Source organism: Aedes aegypti, chromosome 2, assembly GCF_002204515.2.
Source record: "Aedes aegypti strain LVP_AGWG chromosome 2, AaegL5.0 Primary Assembly, whole genome shotgun sequence".
NCBI lineage: Eukaryota > Metazoa > Arthropoda > Insecta > Diptera > Culicidae > Aedes > Aedes aegypti.
Window position 1 is genome coordinate 245934811 of NC_035108.1, and position 27805 is coordinate 245962615.

Genomic DNA, 27805 nt, shown 5'->3' on the forward strand with positions numbered 1-27805 from the left:
TCACACGTATCCATCACATCAGATCATCTCCAATCCGAAAATCATACGCGTTACCGATGTATTAGATTGAAAAGGTTAAATTGTGTCAATTTATTGTTCTCGCTAACACTTGTGCAATTTGTAAGTTCAATAGCTAAGCTACTCAACACAATTGAATTTAATGTATTATAAAAACTTTCCTTCCTAAGTCCAGCCAGTATGTACGTTGTTAATGAATTATCAGTACTCGTGAATGTAGTCCAGATCATCCTGATAACAGAAAGAGAGAAGAGCAAGGTTTATCCGATTCATCACTGATACCTTCTCACGCACTCACTTGACTGTATCATCTCATCGATCGCAACAGCATGCTGTGCTTTGATATCTCGCGTTGCTACGCACGCAGACACGCTTGACGCAAACAAATCAGTAGGCCGGACGACGTGGCCACAGTTTGAAAACAATTGATTCGACAGTTCGGAAGTGATTTGTTCCCAAAGTTTTTTAAGTGTTCACCTGATCAGTATATTTTGCCATTTGTTCAATTCCGGGAAAGAAAAATGTATGTGGACCTTGAGCTCTTTTCGGTGCGGAAAAACGGCCGGCTCGCGGCGATGTGGCTGGCCGCAACTAACAAAACTCTGTTTCGTCGGTACTTCAAACGTGGGCAGTGTGAGAAAATCGACATCGACGACATGTGGTAAGTGGGAAAGTTTATATTTTTTCCGAGGATTCGATAAGAAATTTGGTCCATTTCTTGCCACCCAGTAAATCCATCATCGAATGCGTGAACTCCAACAAACCGTTGATCATGGTGGCAAAGCTTGCGTATGGCGCTGTTTACATCTATCAGCAGCAGGTTCAGTTTCTCTACGGTAAGATGGAGCAGTCATAAGAATGTGAGTCTTTACAAAAATAACGTAGAATTATGTCCAAACAGATAAAGTCAGTACGGCGGCGTGCCTTCAAACAGCTGCTCTCCAGGAGTTCCGAAAACAATGCAGGTAGGCATGAATTTCCAAATAGGGGGCCTGGGGTAATCTGCAATGTCAGGACACAACGCATCTTCTTAATTTCACTGGTATAAACAATTTTTGGGTGAGAAATACAACGCAGATTGATGAAAGATGAAACGTTGTAAACGGTTCATATTTTGAGAATTTTACACATTTTGAATAACTAAACATTGAGATAGAACAATAAACACGAAAAGCACGGCTCTGATGTTACTTTTCCGATCATGTCGATTGTCGTTTTGAAAGTGAGAAATTGAAATCTTTTACCGCCCTTGGTCATAATTTCCGCTGAGATGGTTTTCTCAAAATAACACGATAATTCCAATACACTTACGATACCGTAAGGACAATTTTCACAGCTCATTTAACAGTATTTCAAAACGTTTAACTCAGCCAATTTTTCGATACTTTACATTACTTTTTGTGTGAGATGCACTGCCATGAATCACAAGTCAGTTCCATCTGTATTTTCGTCAAAATTGAGTTGATATCAGGTTTCATTATATCTTCCCATGATCTAAAAGCTGCACTAACGGGACAACTATTTTTTTTCCGAAAAACTAAAAAAAAACAAGTCGGATTGTCCCATAATGAAAAGTAATCGCAAGTCAGTCCCACTACAGGTTTGTGGACTGCGCTGCCGCGGTATACCGTGAATCTCAAGTCAGTCCCATCTGTAAAAAGTAGGCATTGAGAAAATGGGCTGTGAAGTTTCCAAACTCGTTTTCCATACGAATATTCAAAAAATTCCAGAGGATTGGAACATGTTCAAATCTGTATGAAACTTTCACAATCTGGTTATCACTACGATATACCGTTTTGACTCATATTCCGAACACTTAAGGCCAGCAGTGACTTCAAATGCATCTGATTGGTATAAATTAGTTGATATTTGTGTAAATTTCAATTTCTTCGCAAAGCCAAACTGTTAACTGGTGGGTGTACCGATAATAATGTTAATTTTATCAGTTTTAGTATTTTTTACATGAAAGTATGGAACAACATTTTGATTCAAATGCCGAACACTGTGTTGATTCTGTCTCATATTCCGAACACCTTGATTCAAATTCCGAACAGCATGAATAAATCGTATTCAAATAAATAATTTCGCAAATAAATTTATCTGAGCTGATTCTAATGGTCTCAAACTACACAGAAAAAAATATTGAATTTTCAATGTGATGTAAACTGAAGTCAACTGTAAAAATAAATCAAATTCGTGTAGTTTTACAGCATCATGTAAACTTTAATGAATATAAATTCAATTTTCAACCAAAACTGGCTGAATATTACATGATCGTGTAAATTTAAATTGAATTCGACTGAAAAATAATGGATTGGTCGTTGAAATTTAGGTTTATTTTGATGCTCCAAATATGTGCATCAAAATAAACTTAAATTTACAACATTTTTTTAGCTGTGTAGAGAATCATCACTACTCTCGTGGTATAAATTATGTTGGAGACGTGAAAATTGAATTGCAATTGACTGCCATTTCCTTGTTATTTGGTGACATATTTCAGCGAAACATTTCAACCAAATCGCCATACAAAAATCGAGTGTTCGGAATATGAGTTTGTTCGGAATTTGAGACAAAACGGTATATCCGGGAAAAATATAAAGTTGATCGAAACACGGTTCGTTTTTGTGTTACACGGTGCGAAAATCTGTAGTGGAACTGATATGCGGTTACTTTTCATTATGGGATAATTTGACTTGCTGTTTTTTCCTAATTTTTCCGAACCAATTATATTATCTCATTAGTGCAGCTGAAAGAGCATTGAAAGATGTGTTGAAAACTGAACTCAACTCAATTTTGACGAAAATGCAGATGGGACTGACTTGCGATTCATGGCAGTGCGTAACACAAAAATGAACCATGTTTTGGTCATCTTTATATTTTTCTCGTAGGGATGTACTGCCGTGAGTCGCAAGTCAGTCCATCTGCATTTTTGTCAAAATTGAGTTGAGTTCAGTTTTCAACATATCTTTTAATGCCCTTTCAGCTGCATTAATGATACAAAAATGGGAAAAAATAGCAAGTCAATTTGTCCCATAATGAAAAGTAATCGCATATAAGTGCCACTAGAGAATTCCACACCGTGTGACACAAAAATGAATCGTTTTCTGATCACCTTTATATTTTTTCCGCATAGATATCATAGTGAAAGTTTCATCAAGATTGGAACATGTTCAAATCTTCTGGAATTTTTTAAATATTCGTATGGAAAACGAGTTTGTAAACTTCAAAGTCGATTATCTTCAAAGCTTTAAAACCCTGTGAATGATGTGTGATGAAAACATCACTAAACAACCCAATTGTGAAAGTTTCATTAAAATTCAAACATGTTTCAATCTTCTGATTTTTTTTAAATGTTCGTATGGAAAACGAGTTTTTAAACTTCTCCGTCCATTTCCTCAATGCCTACTTTTTACAGATGGGACTGACTTGCAATTCACGGCAGTGTCATCTGTTCTATCCTACAGTTCCCTACACGAGAAAAAAAATTTTTTTTTTGCATTAAAAAACATAATTTTTGACACAAAAACTCAAATATCTCAAAACCCTATCGAAATACCAACGTAATTTTTTGAGGGAAAACGGTCCATTATATTAGCTATCTACCATAAAAATTTGGTGATGGTAAACCAATTAACAAAAAAGTTATGACATTTCAAACATGTCACAATTTTCACATTTAGTAGAATTTTTTTTTTTTTCGGTGTAAATCAGGGATTGAATCCTGAGAAAATTGAGAGAATCTCTCACGTATCGCTCTCTGTAACTATCATAACATGCTGCACATTATGAGAGACTGTTTATCGTATACTGCTACAAGTTTGATCAGATTGGGGGGATAGTAGTGCATGATAAAACCCCTCTAAACATGCTCCAAGCCTGGGGGACACTGTTGTTATTGTAAGTTCGTGGATTGTTTATCGTGCCAGTAAAGAAAAACACATATCCCCAACGGTAAACAAGCGAGAAAAACGGATTTTATCATCGCTCTCTCGTTGGGGCTCTCGCTCGCTGCTTCAATTTATCAGACTTGTTACACCTTGCGATACAATGACGATCGTGGACCGCAACAGATGGGATGTTTTTCTTTGCTTGCTTTGATCGTGCTTCATTCTCAAATGAGAGCGAATTCTGCAACGCCTGGTGTAAATTATTACGGGAACCGCAGTTTGTTGCTGATTTTATTGTTAAGGGCCTTGCGTGAATTAAACAAGTCGTTTTCATGTATTCATTAGTATTATGTATATTATATGTATAAATATTATGTATATGTATAAATATTATATGTATATGTATATATGTATAAATTAAAATGAATTAACAGATTACACGAAAATATTTTTTTTTTACCAGGATTTTTTTTTAGAGTATGATCGATGAGTTTCTAAATGTTATATATAAAACTTTAAAAGTTTTGGATTTGGGTATGCGTTATGAGATCATGAAAACATTTTATTAATACTTATTTATTTATTTATTGTTATTCATTTTTTTACAATATCGAACACTTTTGCATCATTATCAGTACAGTTCGAGTATAGTTTTGCTTTAATTTTATTTTCTGACAATGGAATGAAACAGTGAAATTTTTGGGTTCCTTGGATCGTTTTCGCGTTATTATATTGCTCGCTGAGCTCTGATGCCGTTAATTCGTACTCTTCAGTAGTAGTAAAACAAAATGATAATTTTGTTAAATCTTCTTCTTTTCTGCGATTCGCCCAATCAAATAGTTCTTTTGCAGTTTTAATTGGATGCTCACGTTCTTTGGCTAAACTTGCTCTTGTGGCCATGCGCTTTATAGTTCCTCCAATAGCATCACAAGGACCTTTGCCATGTGACGTAGCAAAGAAATGCCATTCTGCATCAATTCAGTACTTTGATTTAAATTGACATAGGCTCGAAAAATTCTTACGGTTTTTGTACTGCGATGCTGCTCCATCAGACATGAAATATATCTTTCTGATTTCTTTATCCTTATCAACGCGTAAAAAGTTAATCATTTTGGCAATGAACAAATTTACAGATACTGAGTCGTGTCTTAAATCTTCGGAAATTACAATAAAACTAAAATGTTCAATTTGCGTACTTCCATTGAAAATAAATAACGAATGGATGAATTGTAGCTTGTTGTACGTTCCAGTGATGGGACTGCACTTCATCTTGCAATACAAAGCTATAGTTATCAGAAAAAATCACAAATGACTAAAAATTCACCATCTTGTAATGTATTTTTCGTATTTTTTAAAAAGCGGGATTGCTCTGTTTTAATAAAGTCGTGAGGAATTAAACTTTCTAATTTCAAGCAAAAAAATGGCACAAACTCATCTACAGGTTTTACAATAGTTTCTAGGTCACACCTATCCGTGGTCACCCATTGCTCAAATGATAACTGATCAATATAATTTTCTTCAAACTCAGCGAATAAAGTATTTTCCAATGATGAAGAATCTGGACAATCCGAACAAGATCGTAGATAGCAATTTGATGTTGTATTTTCACACAGACTACCAGTTAACATTTTAATATCCTTTGATAAATTGATTCTTTTCAAACTATGTAAGATTAGGTTAATATTTTCGTGTGTTGTGCACACACAAACATTATGTGTTCCTGAATTGGATAGAAGCTTGCATTGCCTTGGACGAAGGCTTGCAAATGAGGAAAAACCTACCTTAATATTTTCGTTAATTTCCTTGAAGCGTGTATACGCTTCTTTCAAAGTAGTCATCATTAATCGTTTTTGGATTGCTTGACGCTTTCCATCTTTTTTTTACAGATACATAATCTTTTTGGCCAGGCATAACTCTACTTACTTCATCGTCTTCAAAATATTGAATTATTTTTTCTTTTGTCTCATCTGTTAATGAAGTACTCGACCTAGCATTTTTTGGTTGCAAGACAGTTATTTTTGAATTGTTTTGCCTCTTTTGCTGTATTTCTATTGGTTTTGAACTCATCAATGGCGTCTTGAATAGACCACGAGCTTGGCAGCATCGACAAAATCAATAATTTTTCTTTCCTTGTCGTGGCTAGATTCGAGAACCTTTCCTTCATATTCATAATTACCTCATCGTAGTCTGTATTTTCCACATCCTCAGGTCCTAATTTGAAGAGCTTTCTTCGTACAGCTTCGTTGATTTCACGGTATTTTTTCTCGGGATAATTGACGTAACCCATCTTCGTCCATTTAATCGGAGTCACTTTTATTCCAGCTATCCCTTCGTTGAAGCGTTCGAAGTTGACCTTCTGGATGCACTCATCTTCTGATTGATTTGTTGAAACAGATGTCGCTGACGGTACCGTGGCAAGACTATCTGCACTTGGTACTTCTGGTAACTCCTCAGTTGTTGTCGGTGCATCTAGTAATTCCTCAGTTGTTGTTGTTTTCGAACTTCCTGCAACCTGATCCACCGATGATGTACAGATTGCCCATATTGGTAGTATATTTTTAGCTTTTTCGTGAGTATGTTCATGGTATGTACCTATCATGTTTTTGATGTTGTTGAAGTTACTCGCTTTCTCCCAAATATGATTAACAAAGTCTATTCTCTACCAAGGCGGGTCTATACCCAGGTGTAATCAGATTTTAACTTTGTGGAGAAAACCAGCGCCGAGAAAACCGACCTGCTTTACGTATACTAGATCACCTGGGTATAGACCCGCCTTGTTCTTAACGAGGTAAACTTTTTGCAGGTAAACTAGTCGTATACCTGTATCGAAAACTTTTTTTGTAGCTTTTGTCTTCAATATTAGATTTCTTATAGGTTTCTTTTATCAAAAGGTTTCAACACTATTGAGAGAATTTTTCTTCAGTTACGTACAATAAAAAATATGACACTATCAAGACTTTAGATCACAACACTGGATCGCGTCTAACTTTCTAATAGATGCTATAATAGTTATGAATAATTAAATAAAATATCATGAAAACAACTTGTTAACCTCATGTGGTACCCTTAACAAAAAATTCAGCAACAAACTGCGGTCCTAAAAAAATTAACAATGAAAAAAAAAATTCACTAAGTGTCAAATTTGTAAAATATTTGAAATGTCATAACTTTTTTGTTTATTGGCTTACCATCACCAAATTTTTATGGTAGATAGCTAATATAATGGACCGTTTTCCCTCAAAAAAATACGTTGGTATTCCGATAGGGTTTTGAGATATTTGAGTTTTTGTGACAAAAATGATGTTTTTTAATGTAATTTTTTTACTGTGTATTTTTTTTTTGGAATCTTTATTTAGTTGTCTAACTTTGTTTCTTTAGTTGTCTGACAATCGAACGAACCGTTTTTGCTGTGCAGCTTTTTAATATTTTTGAACCATTTTCACATACACCCTTTTGAAAAGTTAGTCGTGACTCAACTTAAAGATTTGATATCGGAAAATGACGATTTAGAACTGAAAAACTGTGCAAAGTTTCAGATATTTTTGAAATGGTCGATCAGAATCGACTTGCATGCCTCCGTGGAATCCCTCTACTTTCAGGAACAAGGCAGGGGAGTATACCTTGTTCAAATCTGTTGTTCGAAATTATCGTGGAATTGCTATTATTTCATCCATTCCAAAACTATTTGAATCAATTATGAATAAAAATGTTTGACTAAACATAGAATAACGAATACACAACATGGTTTCTTTAAAGGTTGTTCTACTACAGTCATCTCTCCCTTACTCGATATTGAAGGGACCATCGAGTTATTGAGTTACAGAACACAAAAGCAGTTCAACTGCGTTCCAAGGGACCAACGAGTTAGCCATGAATACCAACTTTTACTATGGTTCTCTAACTCGATATCGAGATACGGAATATCGAGTAAAGGAGAGTTAACTGTACAACAAACCTTTTGGATTTTGTAAATTACTCTTTGAATGCAATGGATAGAGATAACCACATCGAAGCACTTTACACCGATTTTAGTAAGTTGTTGATTTTCAAGCTCAATAAAATGGGAATTGCGATGAGACTCTTCAACTGTATTGAATCGTATTTAACAGAACGCCAACAAATAGTTAGATTTGAGGGAAAAATGTTTAAACCTATTCACGTTACATCAGGAGTTCCTCAAGGTTCGCATTTAGGTCTATTGTTATTCATATTATTTCTTAACGATATTTCATATGTGCTTAAACATCTTAAAATTCTGATTTATGCCGACGATTTGAAACTTTATATGGAAATCAATAGCAACAAAGATAGCGACATTTATCTGAATGAAATAAGTATATTTGATAAATGGTGTAGCAAAAACTTACTTCAATTAAACGTCAAAAAATGTAATTTAATCACATATAGCAGAAAACGGAATACACCACAGATTACTGTCTCTTTATGAAATCAAATTGTTCAAAAGTGCGATAATATTAGAGATTTAGGTGTCATCTTCTTCTTCTTGGCATTAACGTCCTCACTGGGACAGAGACTGCTTCTTAGCTTAGTGCTCTTATGAGCACTTCCACAGTTATTAACTGAGAGCTTTCTTTGCCGAAATTGCCATTTTTGCATTCGTTATATCGTGGCAGGTACGATGATACTCTATGCCCAGGGAAGTCAAGGAAATTTCCATTGCGAAAAGATCCTGGACCGACCGGGAATTGAACCCAGACACCTTCAGCATTGCTTTGTTTTGTAGCCGCGGACTCTAACCACTCGGCTAAGGAAGGCCTCAGGTGGGTGTCATATTAGATTCTAAACTTACCTTTACTGATCAATATAATACGATTATCCATAAAGCTACCAATATGTTGACTATTTATTAAGCGTTTTAGCTACAATTTTCGGGATCCATATACGATTAAAACCTTGTACACTGCTTATGTAAGATCAGTTCTAGAACATTGTAGTATTGTGTGGTCTCCACATATAAAAACACATGGTGATGGAATCGAATCAGTACAGAAGCAATTTCTTTTATATGCCTTACGCAAATTAGGCTGGACAACGTACCCCCTGCCAGCATACGAGGCTCGATGCATGCTTATCGATATTCAAACTTTCAATGAGCGTTGCGATGCGTTGATTTCATTTGTCAATGATATTGTATCGCAGCATATTGATTCCACTAATCTTTTATCATGTTTGAATTTCTACACGCCCGCTAAACAGTTAAGAATTTGGAATTTGTTTGCATCAAATAATCATCGAACTAACTATGCAAAATTCGGCCCAATGAATCGAATGATGTCTCTTTATAATCAGCATTGCACAGAAATTGATCTGACCATGTCGCAAACAAAGCTTAGACAATATTTCAATTCATTAAGATATAATACGACATAGAATTAAGCAAACATGAAGTCTACTATTGATTGACGAAAAAAAATTTAAATTTAAATGACAGAAAAATTATAGTTCTACGCAATTTTTTTTTGTGTAGGATTTTTTGTCTGAAATATATAAATTGATAGTGAATAGTATGACAATGATACACTGAAATGAATGTTATTGTAGAAACTAAGGACTCATTTTATAAAGCGGACACCTTGTGCATCCTGTAGCTTTTGAATTTATCAATGAAATTTCAATCGGTTTTCTGTACATCGTTCGACAAGTATTGAAATTAAAAAATAATTAAATTTCACATGAATATGGAACAACAATTAGAACGGTCGATTTTTGAAGGTTATCTAAATCAATGATTGTTAGAAATTAGCCGGGAAATTCGACAATTTATATTTTTTACATTCAAAAAAGGCTTGTTTTTCGAGGTTCTTCGTAAGTCTGATGGAAGAAAATCAAGTTATTTTTGGAGCAATAATATTACAGATATAATAAAATAATTTTCCCCTATATTTTTTATAGTTTTTTTTAAGTTTGAATAGAACTGATATGAGTAAATTTTTTTGGTTTAAAGTACGTCCTGACGGTAGTGCTTATATAGTACTAATATGAAAAATAACTTACGCCTTCATAGAGTTTAAATCGATTTTATTTTCCACATATTATTTTCATAATATGTTATTCTTAGATTACCAATCGATAAATATGCGTACCGTAAAACGGGGTAACTTTGATAGTTTTATCAAAGAAAACATGAATATTTGTGCTTGCTGTTTCAAAGAATTATAATTTATATTTTTAAAACAAGTACTGGCATCCTAGCTATCGATTGCAGTTGATAGATTGCCAAAAGATTTATTTTGAATGGATATATATTTTTTCCTATAATCGAAAGTCGGTTTTCTGTTTTGGGGTAACTTTGATAATCGAACAAAATTGAATGAATTACGGAACTTTTATAGGGCATTGCATACCTCTAGGCGCGCCTAGGCGTTTAACGCTATATGAAAATGTTTGACTTAGATTACAAAAATGATCCCAGTTTGTGAAAATGCTTTTCACTAAAAGATTTGAGACCATATTCAAGTTTTATGATAGCTAGACTATCAAAGATAAGTGACCAACTATTCAAAACTTCACCAAATAGTGATCGTAGAACAGATTGTTTGTAAGTGTTTCGAAAATGCTAAAATTATATCAACTTTTAATATTCGTATATAAAGCCTCAAATGTTCTCGATTTAAATGAATATAGCTCTTACATGAAGTATCATACTAATATTCTTTAGTGTTGCATTCGTTTTGCTTAACCGATTAACAGAAATTATGATAATTCGTATAGTATGTAATGGGTACCCCCGTTTTACGGTACATGATTTTGAAAGTATGAGACTTTTGAGTAAACTCACGATTTAGCTCTCGTTTATTTGTATAAGTATAGTTTCTTTAGTAATCTAAACTAGTTTTGAACACGCTTTTTACTTTTCTCTTTTGCTGGGAGTGAAAAGAAGGTATATCAGCAAATTTGGCCAAAGCAAGCTCGCTCACAACCATTTGTCCCAACTGTTGCGGATAAGGATACAATCAAAAGCAAAATTGTCATGACAATCACAGAGCGCAACATTGTTGCAACCTTTTCAACTTACGATCAATCTGTTATTTTAAACACAAACCCAAATTTGTTCTATGGATGCTATTAGATAATGTGTCAATGTTTACCAACACGGAGGCAGTTCTCGAAAATTGCAAAGAGATGGTGGTCGATCATTGTCATATTCTGTTCAATTAGTGATAAACTGATGTTGCAGAATAAAATTGTTGCAACAAGAATACGAGGTGACAATGTCTTTGTTGCTGTGTGTTGAGTGATAATTGATTCACTGGTTTTGCGAAAAATGTTGTTAAACTTTGAAAAACAGCTTTTCCTAGGAGTTTTTGGAAAAAAAAACTATTTGGCTCTTCAACCAAAAGCATTTTCTCAGATATTATATTTTTATAGCATTGTAGAATAATAGTTGAACGATGTATAGAAAACTGATTACGATTTTATCAATAAATAAAAAAGGTATAGCATAAATAAAGTGTCCACTTTATAAAATGAAGAGTCCTTAGGTACTGAATCCATGGTAAAATTAATAACTGCACCAACGATTTTCAATCGACTGCAGTTCCTAATTCTATCATGGATTCGGTAGATTATATACTGCTTCGCATTGAATACTGGGTTAGCCAACGTGCGAAGTTTGATTTTTGACCAACTTCGCCGCGTCGCAACTAGTTTCTCAATAGTGCACATAATGCACATGGCGGAGGGCATAGATGCGTACTATAGCGAAGCGACTCGCGACACGGCGAAGTTGGTCAAACAGTATACAACAAAATTTAGTTGCGTGTACTGGTGAACCTCGCTTGTGCAATGGGGTCATTTTCGGCCAATTTAAACTCTAAAGGAGCTGCTTCTTAGCTTAATAATACTATGAGAGCTTTTACAGTTATTTACAAAGATCTTTGCCGATTGAACATTTTTTCATGTACATATCGTGTGGCAGGTACAATGCTCTGGGTAGTCGATAAAATTCCCAACTCGAAAAGATCCTGGACCGCTGGAATTTGAACCTATGTCCCTCAGTTTGATCTTGCTGAAAAGCTACGTGTTTACCATTACGGCTATCTTGGACTCACAAACATAACAATATTATATCCGAATACCTATAAGGGTTTCCATTGAGCAAAATGATTCTTCATTGTTGACGAATAATAACTTTTAACCGCAAACGCAATTTTGAGACCAGTTAGAATATAGCTCCGGGAATGTAATCAAGAAATCTTCCCGAAGTGTCTTTAAAGTTTTCACTAGCCATTCCTTTAGACACTCTTCCAGCCAGAAATTCCTTCGAAGACTCCTCTGGGGATTGAATCAGAAATTTCTCTAAGATAATCGCTACCATAATCCCTACAGGGATTTATCTATGAATTCCATTAGGAATTTCGCCGTCATAGATTCCTCCGATAATTCCTCTAGAAATTCCTCCAGTGAGAACTTGAGACCGTTACTAGATTTTTTAGACCGGTTTCGACAGGACTCCAGGAATACCTTCAGCAATTCTGTAAGTTGATCCTCTGGAGATTCCTCCACAGATTATTCTAGGGATTCCTGCAGGAAAATCTCTACAAGGATTCATCAAGAGATTTTGCAAGGAGACCCTCCAGTACTATCTTTACTGGGAATAATAAAAATGTGTTCAGTCAAATAAAACATAGAATAACGAATACACAACACGGTTTCTATAAAGGTCGTTCTACTACAACAAACCTTTTGGAATTTGTAAATTACACTTTGAATGCAATGGATAGAGGTAACCACGTCGAAGCACTTTACACCGATTTTAGTAAGGCATTTGACAGACTAGACATTCCTATGTTGATTTTCAAGCTCAATAAAATGGGAATTGCGATGAGACTCCTCAACTGGATTGAATCTTATTTAACAGATCATCAACAAATAGTTAGATTTGAGGGAAAAATGTCTAAACCTGTTCACGTTACATCAGGAGTTCCCCAAGGTTCGCATTTAGGTCCATTGTTATTTATATTATTTGTTAACGATATTTCATATGTGCTTAAACATCTTAAAATTCTGATTTATGCCGACGATATGAAACTTTATATGGAAATCAATAGCAACAAAGATAGCGACATTTATCTCAATGAAATAAGTATATTTGATAAATGGTGTAGCAAAAGCTTACTTCAATTAAACGTCAAAAAATGTAATTTAATCACATAAGGTACCGTGGGGTAAGTGGATACAGAAAAATCAACAGTCAACTTCATTGTTATGTACAGCTAACGTTAATAATGTAATTCAAACTTTTTCCTGTGCATGACAAATGAGGGACTATTATACTTCAAATCGTCAATTATTTTGATTTTTCTGATTGTTATCTATTGAGCATGAGGGACTTGAAAATTTGCGCCAAATGATCCACTTGCCCCACCATGGTGGGGTAAGTGGATCACCTATAAAAAAACTCTATTATCAAAACAAATGTGATGTTATCATGTATAGTATGAATAATATTACTGTCATTCTTGTTATAAGTGCTATGTTATATATTTTGATAGCTTTAAAATAAAAAAAAAATATTTATTTTATCAAAATATTATGAAAAATATTTGTACATTAGTTTACACTTATTAGAACAAAAACAAACACTGTAACTCGAATTTTTTGGAGAAAATTCGTCTATTTTATACACCTGAGTTATACAAAAGAATTGATGATTATTCCTAACAATGTTTTCGAAAGACACTCGTAGTTTAAAAATATTAATTACATTTACTTTTGTTTAACATACTGAAATCTTTTTATTCTATTTATGGAAAAATTTATATCATCTGTCTAGAACAATCGATATGGTGAAAAAACGTACGATAATATGCTTTCAGGTGGAGAATTTGTATATTTTGCTCTTTTGCATTTCAGCTTAGAAAAACCAAGAAAAATTTTGTTTGAATTTTTCAATTTTCATTTTTTTTGTACTAGAAAGACTGTACAACACTTTTAGGTGGATTAATTGAAATTTCCTCAGGTCAATTTGGCAAATTCAAGCTAGGAATGAAAAATGTAAAAGGAAAACAAAACTTGATGACACTATAGCTTATTCAATTCCGCATAAGTAGTCTGCCAATATATGATAACAATAGTTGATCCACTTACCCCATCCCATTAAAAAGTGCGGGTAAGTGTACCATGACCAATATATCTGTAGGTATATATTTACAAAAAATAATTTTTTATTCATTGTGATTCATATTGTACATCCCATCATAATCGCTCAGAATTCAATCCTACCGGAATACACTCATAAGATAGCGAAAACAATGCGCAAGTTCGATATGAAATCACTAAACTCATACAGATTGTACTATTTACAATTAGAACTGAAATGTTCACCATGTGTAGAAAAAACTAATAGTATTCGATTTTAGGCAGAGATACAATGGATTTTTTATCGACAGAAAACAACTTTAAAATGAATTGATTTTTGCAGTCGACAAGTTTGCTTGTGTTAGTGCACGTGTACTATCAGTTTTGCAGTAGTATCAGTGTGTATGTGAGAATATAACCTAAAATGAAGCAAAGGTGTGAAAACATTCGGAATATTAAAGTATTTATTCTTATTACGGACGAATGATCCACTTACCCCACTGCTACACTTCCCCCACGGTACCTTATAGCAGAAAACGGAATACACCACAGATTACTGTCTCTTTAGGAAATCAAATTGTTCAAAAGTGCGATAAGATTAGAGATTTAGGTGTCATATTAGATTCTAAACTTACCTTTACTGATCATTATAATACGATTATCCATAAAGCAACCAATATGTTGAGCTTTATTAAGCGTTTTAGCTACAATTTTCGGGATCCATATACGATTAAAACCTTGTACATTGCTTATGTAAGATCAGTTCTAGAATATTGTAGTATTGTGTGGTCTCCGCATATAAAAATACATGGTGATAGAATCGAATCAGTACAGAAGCAATTTCTTTTATATGCCTTACGCAAATTAGGCTGGACAACGTTTCCACTGCCATCATACGAGGCTCGATGCATGCTTATCGATATTCAAACCTTAAATGAGCGTCGCGAAATAGCCATGATTTCATTTATCAATGATATTGTATCGCAGCGTATTGATTCCACCAATCTTTTATCATGTTTGAATTTCTACACGCCCGCTAGACAGTTTAGAAATCGGAATTTGTTTGCATCCAATAATCATCGAACTAACTAGGGAAAGTGTACCAGTTATGGCCATAGTGGTTCCCTATTTGGCCATATGCAAAATATGGATAACTTTTACATTTTTAATCTTTCTGAATGTTTTAACATCAAGATTTATCCTTTATCTTACTGCTAAAACACAAAAGATTTTTCAAAATGTGAAGGCATTCAAGATATCCCGTATGGCGAAATAGGGAACCACTATGGCCATAACTGGTACACCTACCCTATGCAAAATTCGGCCCAATGTATCGAATGATGTCTCTTTATAATCAGCATTGCACAGAAATTGATCTGACCATGTCGCGAACAAAGCTAAGACAATATTTTAATTCCTTAAGATATAATACAACATAGAATTAAGCAAATGTGTAGTCTACTATTGATTGACGAAATAAATAAATAAATTCCTCAAGGAATTTCCGAGGATTTCTACGGGAAATATTCAAGCTTCAGAGATTCCTTCAAATATTTCTTCAAACGTTTTCTCCTGATATTCTTATTGAGCTTCCTCCAGAAACTCCTCCAAGGATTCCATCAGAAAAATTATTATTTATCCAGGAATCCCTCCAGGGATGAATTACTCCTGCTATTTTTCAGTGGTTTCTGCAGAAATTCCTCCAAGCATACTTGCAGAAATTTCACCAGGTAGACCTCTCGGGATTCCTCCAGAAAGTATTCCGGAGATTTATTCAGGGATTCCATCAGGATTCTACAAGATTTTCAAGAACTCTCCTAGAGATTTCTCCAAGAAAGTCGCTACATGCAATATTCCAAAGATTTTTTCAAGTAATCCTCCAAGAATTCCTAGAGATTTTTTTTGTAGAAATAACAAATTGGCCTTCCAAAATTCCTGTACAAATTCCTCTAGAGATTCCCTCATGAAATCCTCCAAGGATTTAATCAGAAATTACCCTAAGAGTGCCTCCAGGGATTCCTCCAAGAATTTTTACAAGAATTGCTCGAGGAGCTTTTTTTTTGTCTGTTGCTCAGGCTTAGACCATGGGTTGGTCCATCTTGCCGAGGAGCTCTTTTATTGATGAAGTTTTTGAAATTACCCTGAATAAATTCCTTGAGGAATCACTGGAGATATTTTTTAGCCATCCCTTGAGGAACCTCTAGAAAAATTTCATTAAGTAATCCTAAGAGTAATTTCTGGGAGATTCCCTAGTGAAATCCTTGTCTAATCCCTGAAAGATTCATTGGAAAATTCTTCGAAAAAAATCTTGCAGGAGACTTTGGATGAATAAAAGAGGAAATCGCTGGAGGAATTTCTGATGAAATGTCTTATGCTTATGTTAGTGAGATTTTTCTGCAGTGTTTCCTGGAGACATTCCTGAAGAAATTTCTGGGTAAACCTTTTCGGGAGTCCCTGGAGAGGTTTTCCTGGAAGAAACCCTAGGATTCTTGAATCCCTGAATGAATCAATGAAAGGTAACCTGGATTACCTGGAAAATTCCTCTGAATAATTAACTTAGCGATTTTCCAGAAGAAATTCCTTAGGGAATTCCTAGAAAAATTCCTAAAAAATCGTGAAGTAATTTCCCTGGAGAATTTGCTGATGGAATCTATTCCGTGTAAGGAAGAAGTCATGCGATGCGTGAACAATTCCTTTCATGATTCCTTTTCTTACCATATATCCAGTGATGCCTGCAGAGCAGCTCAACTATTAATGCCAAAGATTTTCAACTCATACAAATATTAATCACCCAAAATGCTAAAGTCATTGTTGGGTTACAGTAATGCTATAAAACATTCAAGATGTCGGAAAAGTGTATCATTACTTGACAGGCGTCCTTATGCGAAACGTCTTTATTCGAAATGGATCACCCCCGAATCGAACAAACATGACTGAACTGAAGAAAATGGAATTGATAAAAATAGAATGATCATCGTTTATATGTTATTGGTTATCGGGACTCCTTAACAAATGTTATATAAGTATTATAAGTTTTAAATATAGCTGTCAGTTTTTCAATTAGTTATTTAAAAAATATTATTATAGGGGGAAATCATTAATTTTTGACCTACAAGAATTTTGTGCTAATTTTCGGATTTCCATACAAAGTAGGCCAAAATCGTATGGATGGGTCGAAAATTGGTACTTTCTCCCTATAAATTATTTCCACTTGGGGAGTCGTTTTCAAAAACTTTTTCCATACTGTTTCCTGGAGTTTTTCCAAAAAAAAAAACAATTTCAGGATACCGCATATAGTTGGTGGAAGTCAACCTAATTTATTTTAAATTTAGTTCATATGATTCAAACAACCTCAACTACACTGCCCACACTGTTATGGGTCACCTTGTCACGATTATTAGTCACTCTATTTTACATATAATTCAAATGGAAATGACCCATAATAGTGAGTGACCAATGATAATGTAATCACTGTACCTGTACAATTTTCGTTACCCACCGGCCCCACGGTACCTTACTTTATTTCGAGTATGATGCAATTATGAGCGCTTTGAAGTTGATTCCCTAACGTTTTTGTTTTCTACAAAATTAAATCCTCAACTTCAGCAGCAAAAATGCAAGTACTAAAAAGGGAAAGCGCGCCTCGTCGTTTGACGAGCGCTACGAGGAATGCCTGGAGGGTCCAGCTGTGGCCACTGAAGAAATCATAGCGCAATTGCTCAAATGTGATCAAAGTACCAAAGTCGTCCGTACCGATGATATCACTATGCGGGAATCGACCGCTGGAAGGCTTTCAATCATTGAATCGACACTTCGCGACCAGGGCGACGGATTTGGAGAGATGAAACTTCAAGAGTTTAGCGAGTTTCTCGGATCGCCTTCAAAGGAATTATCCGCACTGAACGATACCCACAATGATTCGGGTATCGAGCAGGACACCACCAATGCGAACGGATTTGCAGATCTCCCGTTAGTTACTGACCAAACTATGCGTGAAGTGACGATCGACGAATCCCCAGTAGCATGTACTTCAATAGCCATGATGTAAGCGAAACAATTAAGTTACAATCCGGCATATACCAATTATAATATCTTCATTACTTTTTTTAGGGATGTGCCCATTGCAAGCGTCAGTACCGCACATATGCAGGATGTTGATATGTCAATACTGATCAAGTCAGAAGTCCCAGATCCAGAACATACCGAGAAGACGTTGGAGATTTCAAGAATTTCTGATGATACACCGGAGGCACTCGTGACAACGCCTGAGAGGTAGGACGCATTTCCACCTGTTCTTATCACCTAACAAACATGTTTATACTATCCACCAGATTAGACATGCAACAAGTCCCACCGTTGTCTATTGCTACTGAAGAGGAATCCAAGATCGTAGTGACAGTGCCCTTGACCAGCGCCAAGAAATCTAAGCCTCGACGTACAATCATCGATCAGAAAACTAAACTGGATTTCGAAAGAATGAAGCGTGCTATTGAAACCAGTTCAACTACCCAACGGTGCAAGGTAATATATCTTCTCCTCGATTACCAATTTTAAATTAGGACATTTAACAAAATTTTCTGTTATGTATCTTTAGAACCCCCGTTACGACATCGTTTCATTGGAGCAGGTGAGACATCCCTTCGATCACGCAGTGACAATTCTGCAACATCCCGTCCGAAGCATGCGATCCTCGGTCTTACCCGGTTTATTCATTCGTAACACCCGGAAGCGAACCATGGATGTCGACGATTCGCTGCTACAAGAATGGAATGGTCATTTGGAATTAAGGAAGAGAAAGAGAACCACAAAAGAACCAATTGTAACGGAAGTGGTTTCTTCGCCGCCACTAGTGGACAAATCGCCGTCGAAAAGTCCTGTGAATGAGGACGTCTCCCTGAACAGCGCCAACATCAGCCAGCAAGAGCAAACGATCGAAATCATTCCACTGCCAGTGCAGGAGGATCTTCTGGTCAACCCAGGAACTATCGAAATTCAACCGTTGAATAGTCCCGCCATTGGATCGGTGTCAGAAATCGATGAAACGAGTCTAATGATTTTGCTCACGAACCTTCGGAACAAAGGTCAAGGACCAATTTCTATGAAATCGCTGGAAAGTGGATTTTGCAGTAAACTAGATGCCGCCACATGCTTCTCAACCATTTTGGGTAAGAATTTACTTGTTACAGAGGCTGGTAGAGACCAAATAGGAACCAGAATAAGACACAAATATCAGAGGCAAATTACTTCGAGGAATTGAAAAAGTGACATTAGAGAACATTTTGGCTGAAATGAGACATCTTAAGAGATCTTTCATTGAAAATATATGATGACTTAATGATTACATTAAAATATAGACTAAGTAACAGAAGAGAGACCTGCTACCAGCTCCGCAAATCTCACTAATCGAATTGGCTACACCTAAAAATAACCTTTATACATTTCCAGTTCTCATCGCCAAACGAAAGTTAAGAGTCATCAAAAACGGATCGAATGAAATTGCCGACATACTTCCGCATTTCTAATCAATGACGGCCATATAGGATTGTCATCCTCCAACATTACTAAATTATTCTGTATTCTAAGATTAACTGAACTCACGAGAGATTATTTATTAATATTTATTAGGATTTGGTCTAAACTGTTCACAATGCAGCGCAATTGTGTGTAAAATAAATTATGAGAACAGATAAATGTAAAACCCTTCCCTTTTTTGTTAATTCACTCGTGTGATGACGACCTCTACAAACCAATGGACTGAGCCAGTCCGGAGTAGATGTGCAACGTTACGAACCCGATACACCCGGTGACAAGTGCCTTCAGTCCCAAGCTGAACCACGATCCGGCGGACAACGCTTGGAGGGTTCCCTCGAGCCAAACGCCGCGGAAGGAAATCGCCACCAGCAGCACAATCACCAGCGGGACAAACTTCTTCTCGAGATCGTGACGGGAGAACAGCCACAGCAGGGTGGCCGTGGCCAGATGCTGCACCAACAGGATATTCGACTCCAAACAGCGCTGGATGTAAATCCACGAGAATTCCGCTCCTCGGGCTCCGACCCAAAGCATCAGACCACGTGACAGTATCACTTCGGCGGTTGCCCATCCAAGCCCGGCAGTGATCAGCTTGCTGTGGCCCTTTCCGGGGATTTTGGACAGTACGAATGCCAGACCCAATAGGTCTACCAAGTCGACACTGCACCGGAGGAATTCCTGTGAAGAAATATGGAAATAAAGATTTCTAGCTCACAAAGGTACAGTTAATTTCATATTCGTACAGGGCACTGTTTTCATCTCGGTAATAGTAATTTACGCAATAAGTTGCAGTACATGAGTTGTACATAATGGCAACTTTGGCAAAGAAAGCTCTCAGTTAATAACTGTGGAAGTGCTCATAAGAACAATATGCTGAGAAGCAAGCTTTGTCCCAGTGAAGACGTGATGCCAATAAGAAGAAGGAATAAGTTGTACATGTATCCAACGAGACTTACCGAGTGGGATAATTACGACTAGTGCTATAAAAATCGAGTTCTGCAACAAATTGCGTAGGGGTAATCGGGGCAATATGGGCCGCCTAAGGAAAACGTCATGAAATGCATAGAAAAACAGCAAAAATTATGGTTTAAATGCAAGTGAGTTGTACTATAAAATGTTATCTTCCATGTTACGTCGATAATTAATGTTAACATCAACTTGCAAATTATGTCAGGAACTTTTTAAGAAACCATGTTTTTCTACGTGGTCACCAACCATATGGGGCATTATGAGCCACCCTACGGGGCAGTATGAGCCACCTCATTCAATCGAATGATTTTTATTTAAAACAGTATAGAGAAGAGTTAGTGGTGAAGAGTACATTATTGGAAAGGAAATTGTATTAGCTTTGCTTGAAATAATTGATTCAAGCGGCTTATTTTTTAAAGATGCATAATACATAGTAAACAGACCATGTTATACTAGTACTAAATTGCGATACTTGGTTCAACGTATTTTCTAACAAAGTGTTCCACTTGTAATGGTGCATAAAGATGGCTATGCAGTAAAAAAAATAATCTAGTATATTTAGGCAATGCATTTTTATGTTCAAAACATAGTTTGTTTTGCTTAAATCTAGGTGGCTCATTTTGCCCCGCCCCTTCATCTTGAAAATTATATATTGTTTTTCAATAATTTTGTTTACGAACAAATCTAATTTCGCTCACGAACTGTTCATTATGATTAGAAGTTTCAAAGGATTGGTAAAATTTACCAGAATTATCAATATAATTGTCTTATAGGCTTAATTAAAAACTGCCAAAATTATAAGCTTTTCATGACGAAGGACAAATTTGTACATTTTTGTAAATATCTTGAGTGTTCAAACGAATATTCTTACGGTTTTTATTGTGGTGGCTATTTGAGGCATTCTTTAGCAGAACATAATGACACTAGACATTAAAACACTGTTTTTGAGGGCAAAACTGGGGTGGCTCATATTGCCACGTATGTCCATATTGCCCCCATTGCCCCTATACATTTTTTTTTTGCAATTTGGTAGAAGTTCGGTTGAAGGAATCAGAAATAACATTAGGTTGCATTAGTCATTATTTTACAATTTCCGAAAATTGTTGTGTTATAATCCATTCCGCAATCCTAAAAATTTACGTATAAAAAAAAGCGGCATAATGATCATTACGCAACTGATTTCAGTTATGTTATTGCTGTTACCAAACTGCATATTTCAGTGCAAAATTGGCCTGATGGGAAACAGCCTATTACGATGAGAAATTGCAAAAAAAAAACTATCAAATGGTTAGTGAGGTATTCACTAGTTATTCAATATACTTTATTAAGAAGACCTTCGTAGGGTCCTATAACACTTCTCCGAATACCATTACCCCGAAAACCATCTCCCCGAAAACCAGTACCCCGAAAACCATTACCCCGAATACAAAGTTATCCGAATGACACATTACCCCGAAAACCATTACCCCGAATGGTAAATTACCCCGAAAACCAGTTCCCCTAATACGACACTTCCCCGAAAATCAGTTATGCACTTCAAGAAATTCTTCAAGGAAGCTCGCGAATTTGAGCCTGAAAGTTGTCGGCTTAGTAACTACTACTATTCCTATTAGTGATTTTTTATTCTTTCAATCATCGGCTGTTCTTTCGAGGTTGTATAATGGCAGTGTAAAAATTTTAATCAATGATTTTCTCTTCATTGAGTTATAGGTTGTTCCTTCGAGTTGTACCGTTTGAGTTGAAGTTTGAGCGATAGCGGTAAAAAAATCGACTGACAAAATTGTCTGGAGCGAAATTCAAAGTTTACAGTGACTTCAAAAAATAAATGAAAATAAGCCCCTGCATTACTTGTCTGTATTACATCTTGTCAGTATTACAATTTCCAACAAGAGATTTGTCCTTCTTTTAGTTATCGGCTATTCTTTCGGAAGTTGCACTAGCAAAGTGATTGTTGGCATCATAATTATTGACGCTTTCAACAGTGATTTTTTCTTCTTTTATCATAGGCTGTTCTTTAGCGATGTACTTTTGAAATAGTGGTCAGTTTAATATCAGTTAACATTTTCATCTGACATTTTTCAAACCATAGTCTAATGACATTTTAGAATATGTTGAACTCGCATTGCCTCCAGAAATATAAAAATATAATTATGCATTACCAAATAATATAACGCTTTTGAAAGAGGGCGGGAAAGGTCTCTAATATTAACATGTCAGCATTATCATCAGTTCGGAAAATGATTTATTGCTGTGAACACAATCATTCTCACAAAATCAAGTATACGCCTGTGAGTAAAATTTGGGTTCTCACTTGGCTCATGAAGAATAGCTGTTGATTAAAAGAATAATAAATCTTTGATAACATGAAGAACATGATGTTTCGTCCAGGGTTGACCAGGCCCTACGTTGTGATTAACTTTTGGTCCCGAAGGGGCAGACGAATGAACGATTTGAACTATTACGATAATTTATTGCCATCGCCGAGAGGCAGTGCTCCTGCTCGGTGGGGAAACTGTACGGAACGAAAACAACTTACAACTAATATCACAGAGGGAAACGATGTCACTTATATATGTCAGAGGTAGCAAAAGTGCACATCGCATGTAGCATTGTTACAGTGTTAATGCGCCGACAGGCTAGCACCACGCAGCCCAATGCAAGAGCATGAAAGGAATTGGGCTGCTTGCTGCTAGCTGGGGCAAACGAGATAAATTGAATGCACACTACGCTGCTGCAGTTTACGAGTGCGCCTACCATACCATAGAAGCGAATGGGAGATAACGTTGCGGTGAGACCGAACACATGAATTCAAATGAAAACCAAAATTCTATGAAATAGGTATATGGGATTCATTTGTCGGATCTTCAATTTTTCGTGCCAAGAAAATTCGGAGTTTATGGTCCATTCGGGGAAATGGTATTCGGGGTAACGGACTATTCGGGGTAATGGTTTTCGGGGTATTAGTTTTCGGGGAAATGCTATAGGATCCCTTCATAGGTCAGGTGTCATCTACTATTCGACAATCATAAACTGTGTCCATTCACTTTCATCTTTGGAATCCAGGACCAATACTCAGACGGACTATGGTGTCCACTTTAACATTGTTTTTTTTTTAAATAGTATCGTGACGTGGTAATTTTGAAAAATATCTATATTGCCTTTCTTCTGAGACAAGGAAGCATTGTGAAAATCAGCAACTCCATTAGAATATGTTTGAAATAATAGTACATATAATGTATCATAACTCTAGTCGGAAGAATTTTGGATAATTTGGCAATTAAATAGACCTTTTATTGTGATTACTCCTGTCGTAAGTTTAGAATCTTAAATGTTCGTTATTCGCCGTGTATATCGTAGTAAACTGATTATTTTGAATCTTTCACAAAAATGCGTAAACTACGAACGAAAGATTTCAAATTATGAAGATAAGACAGCCCACCAATCCAACATTCCTTTGGTCGTTGTAGCAACTGTCATCAAACACATTATAAATAAACGAAAAGTTGCCAGAAATCTCATTTCATGGATTTCAAGTTTGTGAAATAACTAGGCACGACGAATAACGAAAAGCGATCATAAGGATTGTTCACAGATTCGAAGGCACGCTGAAGAAATCGGCTGGAGAGTGGATTTTTATGCAACACCATAGACAGTGGTAGTTACTCGAAACGAGAAGCTTGGAATCCTCATCCGCCTTATTTTCTTACAGGCAAGATGCACTACTAGTCGTTCCAGATATTGATGGTCCTATTCAACTATGATGTTGTCACAACGAGTAAAGAAAGATACCAGTGACAGAATGTCGAATTTAACGTCTAAATTCCTGTACATATGTATGCCAATATATATTATAAATTATTGTTTACATTGAACGCAATACACCTCATGTCCAATTTAATGCGTTCGAATTTTGTTTAGTCAGTAACCTTCTGTTTAGTCGGGTAACCTTCGCATTTGGTTATTTGACTATTTCAAACCGGGTAACTAGATTGTTGCATTGAACCAGAATAGAAATATTTTATTTGAAATGTTTCATCAGCAATTTCTTATTTTACGCAACTTTAAGTGAATACTCCTATTGTTTTTTTTAGTGGTATCGTGACGTGATAATTTTGAAAATATCCATATTGCCTTGCTTCTGAGAAAAGGAAGCATTGTGAAAATCAGCAACTCCATTAGAATATGTTTGAAATAATAGTACATAGAGAACGAAATCAATTCTTGGCACTTTTGATTCACTTCGGCAGTGGGTTTTTTTTGTAAGCTACAGAGATCATTTCTGGCCACAATATGCGTCGTATTAAAGCGCTTCTTATTGCAAAGTTTCAGGCAATTCGGCCGAAATAAACCCCCCATGCCAAAGTAGATCATGGAAGTTCCCAAGGGAATCCTCATTTAGTCGTAATTTAGCGCAGTTAAGGAATAGAACATTTCTAATGGTTAATTCAAAATTAGTGTTGCAATTAGATTATGGGAAAAATATGAACTAGACTATATCCATAATTTACAATTGTGATTTTTTTTTAAATAGTTCACTCGTTGAAATTGCCTAATTCCGCGCATTTTCTAAACGCTTTTCCATATTCCGCGCACTCGCGAAGCAATCAAATTAACATTAATTTTAATGTTAATTAGGAGGCATCCATTCATTACGTAACGCTGAAATTAAACATTTTCAACCCTCCGCCCCCTCCATAATACTTTTTGTATGAAAAAAAAGTAAAGTTTTGAATGAGCCGTAACGCTTTAGTCTACGTTTTTTATAAATTTTTGACTATCAAATGAAATAAAGATAACATTTGTTTAGTATTTTCATTACCGTGGCATTGGTACGTGTGTTCTTCGTATAGGGGAAAGTGGGGCAGTTTGGCCACCTTAAGGAAAAGTCGATACAAGTGCAGAACATATTATGGAATTTTTGGATCTTTGAATAATTTCCAACAAATTTTAGATCAATACACTAGATCCGCACGATTTCCGTTGTATTACAAAGTTCACGAATTTTCAAGGTTTACCATTTTTCGTATCGATTTTTATCAATTGGGTGACATGAGCACCATATTTTAAGTTGTGAAATTATCTCATACAATCTATTTGAAAAAATAATTATTTTATTCACTAAACTTGAAAGTTATTAAAATTTAGAAACATTCTGTACAAAAAAAAAATAAAAAAAAACATTGTGGCTGTCAAACATCAACATTCTAAAATGATAAAATTTGTACGAGCCATTCGGGGCAATATGTGCAGTTTTTTCTAATATAATTTATTCCTTTTTCCTTGAGTTCAAAATACTCACTATTAACATGCATATTGCTTCATTTCCATGTCAGCTTTGGGGTTGCACGTTATTTCAGGAGAAATTCCAAAAATTTATGCAGTTTTCAAGGGGTGCTCATTCCACCTCATTTGCGAAACTGCCCCGACTACCCCTATATTTGTATTCTCCACTGTTCATACAATACAAGGTCCAGTTCGCATTATTGCTTGGAATCGATATGTTTTAAACAATTCAATTAATGATAGCCTCTAATGCCACGGGTAACTGAAACTTAAATGTCTTAAGCAAACCAGAAACCTCAGAAGAACCATAAGGGTTATCCATAAATTACGCCACACAAAATATGGCTATTTTCAATCCCTCTCCCAAATATCACATACTTTTTGTATTGAGGCTTCGTAAATTATGTATGGATCGTCACGTTTCCGAGAGCGTGTCGTAATTTATAGAAAACCCCTATTTGTTGTTATCTCAATAAGTCTTAATAAGGATTGTATAATATAAATAAGAATCGCAATCAAGTGAGCATTGGCTGTAAGTGGGCTTTCCAGATATTCCGCTTGTACGTGAAACGTATTTATGCATGAAGATACTTTCTCAGAGAAATAATCATATGTTAAGACGAACTTAGCATGTTTTACTTGTTTGTTGGCAGTGGGCATTATAAAAAAGACGTGTACTAATTCCGCGCAATACTTTTTGAGATAAAACTCAATTATTATGCTAATATTTAATAAGATTTAAACTTATCTGTAGCAAGTAGTTCCATAGAAAATTGGATAAAAAAAAATCAACCTTTTCAATAAAGAAATCGCGTTTGTTTGTGTCCTACAGTCTTAGCACGGACGCTAAGGAAATTAGAAAAATTGTGTCAACTTAGACGGGCCTCCACTAATTATTTTTTTGCGCCGAGAAAAAATGCCTTATTTGCTTTTATTTGTGATTCAAACTTATGCTAAATCATAGTAGCATCAAATGGCATTAAAAGTTGCTGCAATATTAATGTGTATTCCCATATATAAATACTTTTGTATGAAATGCGCGGAATTAGGCAATCCGCTAAATTAGGGCACTTTAAGGTAGTAAGTGTAATGCAATGATATATTTCATTGAACACCGCATAAAAAAATTGTGAAACGATAGAAATACAATTTTTGATACCGTGAAGGCCCCTAACTCTGCGCACTTTTACCAAAATCCACCAAAATCTGGTAAAATACTTAAATTTTTGTTTACAATTTTTTTTTCATATATTGCTACAATAGTAATAAAAAAAAACGCGAAGAACTTTCTTGACAAATTTACGTTTATTACTTTAATAAAAAAAAATCAATAGCTTTAAAAATATTGAAAAACTTCCAAATTGACTGCCCGTTAGCAAAAATGCTAAGGGAGTACCTCATCACTTAAGTCATTTGAAGCAAATTAAAGATAATATATTTCAGACAAAAATGTCACTTACACCCCCTTTGCGTTTGGGCCCCTCAATTTTTATACCAACGTGATGTGAAAACAGTGCCCTGTACGGATTATGAGTTTGAGTCACTGTAGGCAATAATTCATACCGCAATCAAGTTGAACTGTCCTTCTCCGGTAAAACTGTCCGTATCGGGGAAGAAGGTCGCCAGAACCAGCATCTTGCAAAGCTGTGTGAAAATGTAGATACCACCAGCCTGAATGCACTTCCAGAACGCCCCATATTCCGATCTGTGGTAAATTAGACAAAAACAGGTAATTCAATTAAGTCAAGAGGCACTTGCTCTGAAATTTGACATCGATTTCAGCACACCAAATTAACAGCACTTACAATCCGGAATACTTGTAGGTCATGTAGTACGGTACGTAAACCAGGGCGACACAGTTTCCGAAATGATAAAGGGTCATTTTGGAGCGGTTTTCTTACAAATAAATCGGAAATTTATCAAACTTTTTTCACGCACGGCCGAATCGAAAGTGTGTGCGGCTGAATGACAACACGGAGTCACGGGCTGGTGATGACATTTTTCATCCCCTGAGA

General features: G+C 35.7%; 2 protein-coding genes across 4 annotated transcripts; one reads left to right on the top strand and one right to left on the bottom strand.

Moving 5' to 3' along the window:
* LOC5566533 lies at positions 1–19704 on the top strand. Of its 3 annotated transcripts, none has more exons than XM_021844695.1 (9): positions 1–120; positions 189–679; positions 748–854; positions 920–983; positions 17613–18050; positions 18117–18278; positions 18338–18527; positions 18601–19171; positions 19452–19704. In XM_021844695.1, the coding sequence occupies exons 2-9, from the start codon at positions 540–542 to the stop codon at positions 19526–19528; spliced, it is 1749 nt and encodes a 582-aa protein (XP_021700387.1). In that variant the 5' UTR covers positions 1–120; positions 189–539; the 3' UTR covers positions 19529–19704. The 3 variants fall into 3 exon arrangements, with proteins under 3 accessions (XP_021700387.1, XP_021700388.1, XP_001650922.2); XM_021844696.1 differs by having other exon boundaries at positions 194–679; XM_001650872.2 differs by lacking the exon at positions 1–120 and having other exon boundaries at positions 583–679; positions 904–983.
* Positions 19610–27783, bottom strand: LOC5566532 (transmembrane protein 147). The gene is made up of 3 exons (XM_021844697.1): positions 27596–27783; positions 27354–27495; positions 19610–20216 (listed from the first exon to the last, which is right to left on the bottom strand). The coding sequence occupies exons 1-3, from the start codon at positions 27670–27672 to the stop codon at positions 19746–19748; spliced, it is 690 nt and encodes a 229-aa protein (XP_021700389.1). The 5' UTR covers positions 27673–27783; the 3' UTR covers positions 19610–19745.
* Between the last annotated feature and the right edge of the window lie 22 nt (positions 27784–27805).

Excerpts from the sequence above, each read along its gene's own strand:
- LOC5566532 (XM_021844697.1), bottom strand. The coding sequence starts at position 27,672 with ATGACCCTTTATCATTTCGGAAACTGTGTCGCCCTGGTTTACGTACCG. Across the intron at positions 27,496-27,595 it reads ACCTACAAGTATTCCGGATT|ATCGGAATATGGGGCGTTCT; the intron begins GTAAGTGCTGTT and ends AATTTACCACAG. Across the intron at positions 20,217-27,353 it reads GACAGTTCAACTTGATTGCG|GAATTCCTCCGGTGCAGTGT; the intron begins GTATGAATTATT and ends ATTTCTTCACAG.
- LOC5566533 (XM_021844695.1), top strand. The coding sequence starts at position 540 with ATGTATGTGGACCTTGAGCTCTTTTCGGTGCGGAAAAACGGCCGGCTC. Across the intron at positions 984-17,612 it reads GAGTTCCGAAAACAATGCAG|CAGCAAAAATGCAAGTACTA; the intron begins GTAGGCATGAAT and ends CCTCAACTTCAG. Across the intron at positions 19,172-19,451 it reads ATGCTTCTCAACCATTTTGG|TTCTCATCGCCAAACGAAAG; the intron begins GTAAGAATTTAC and ends ATACATTTCCAG.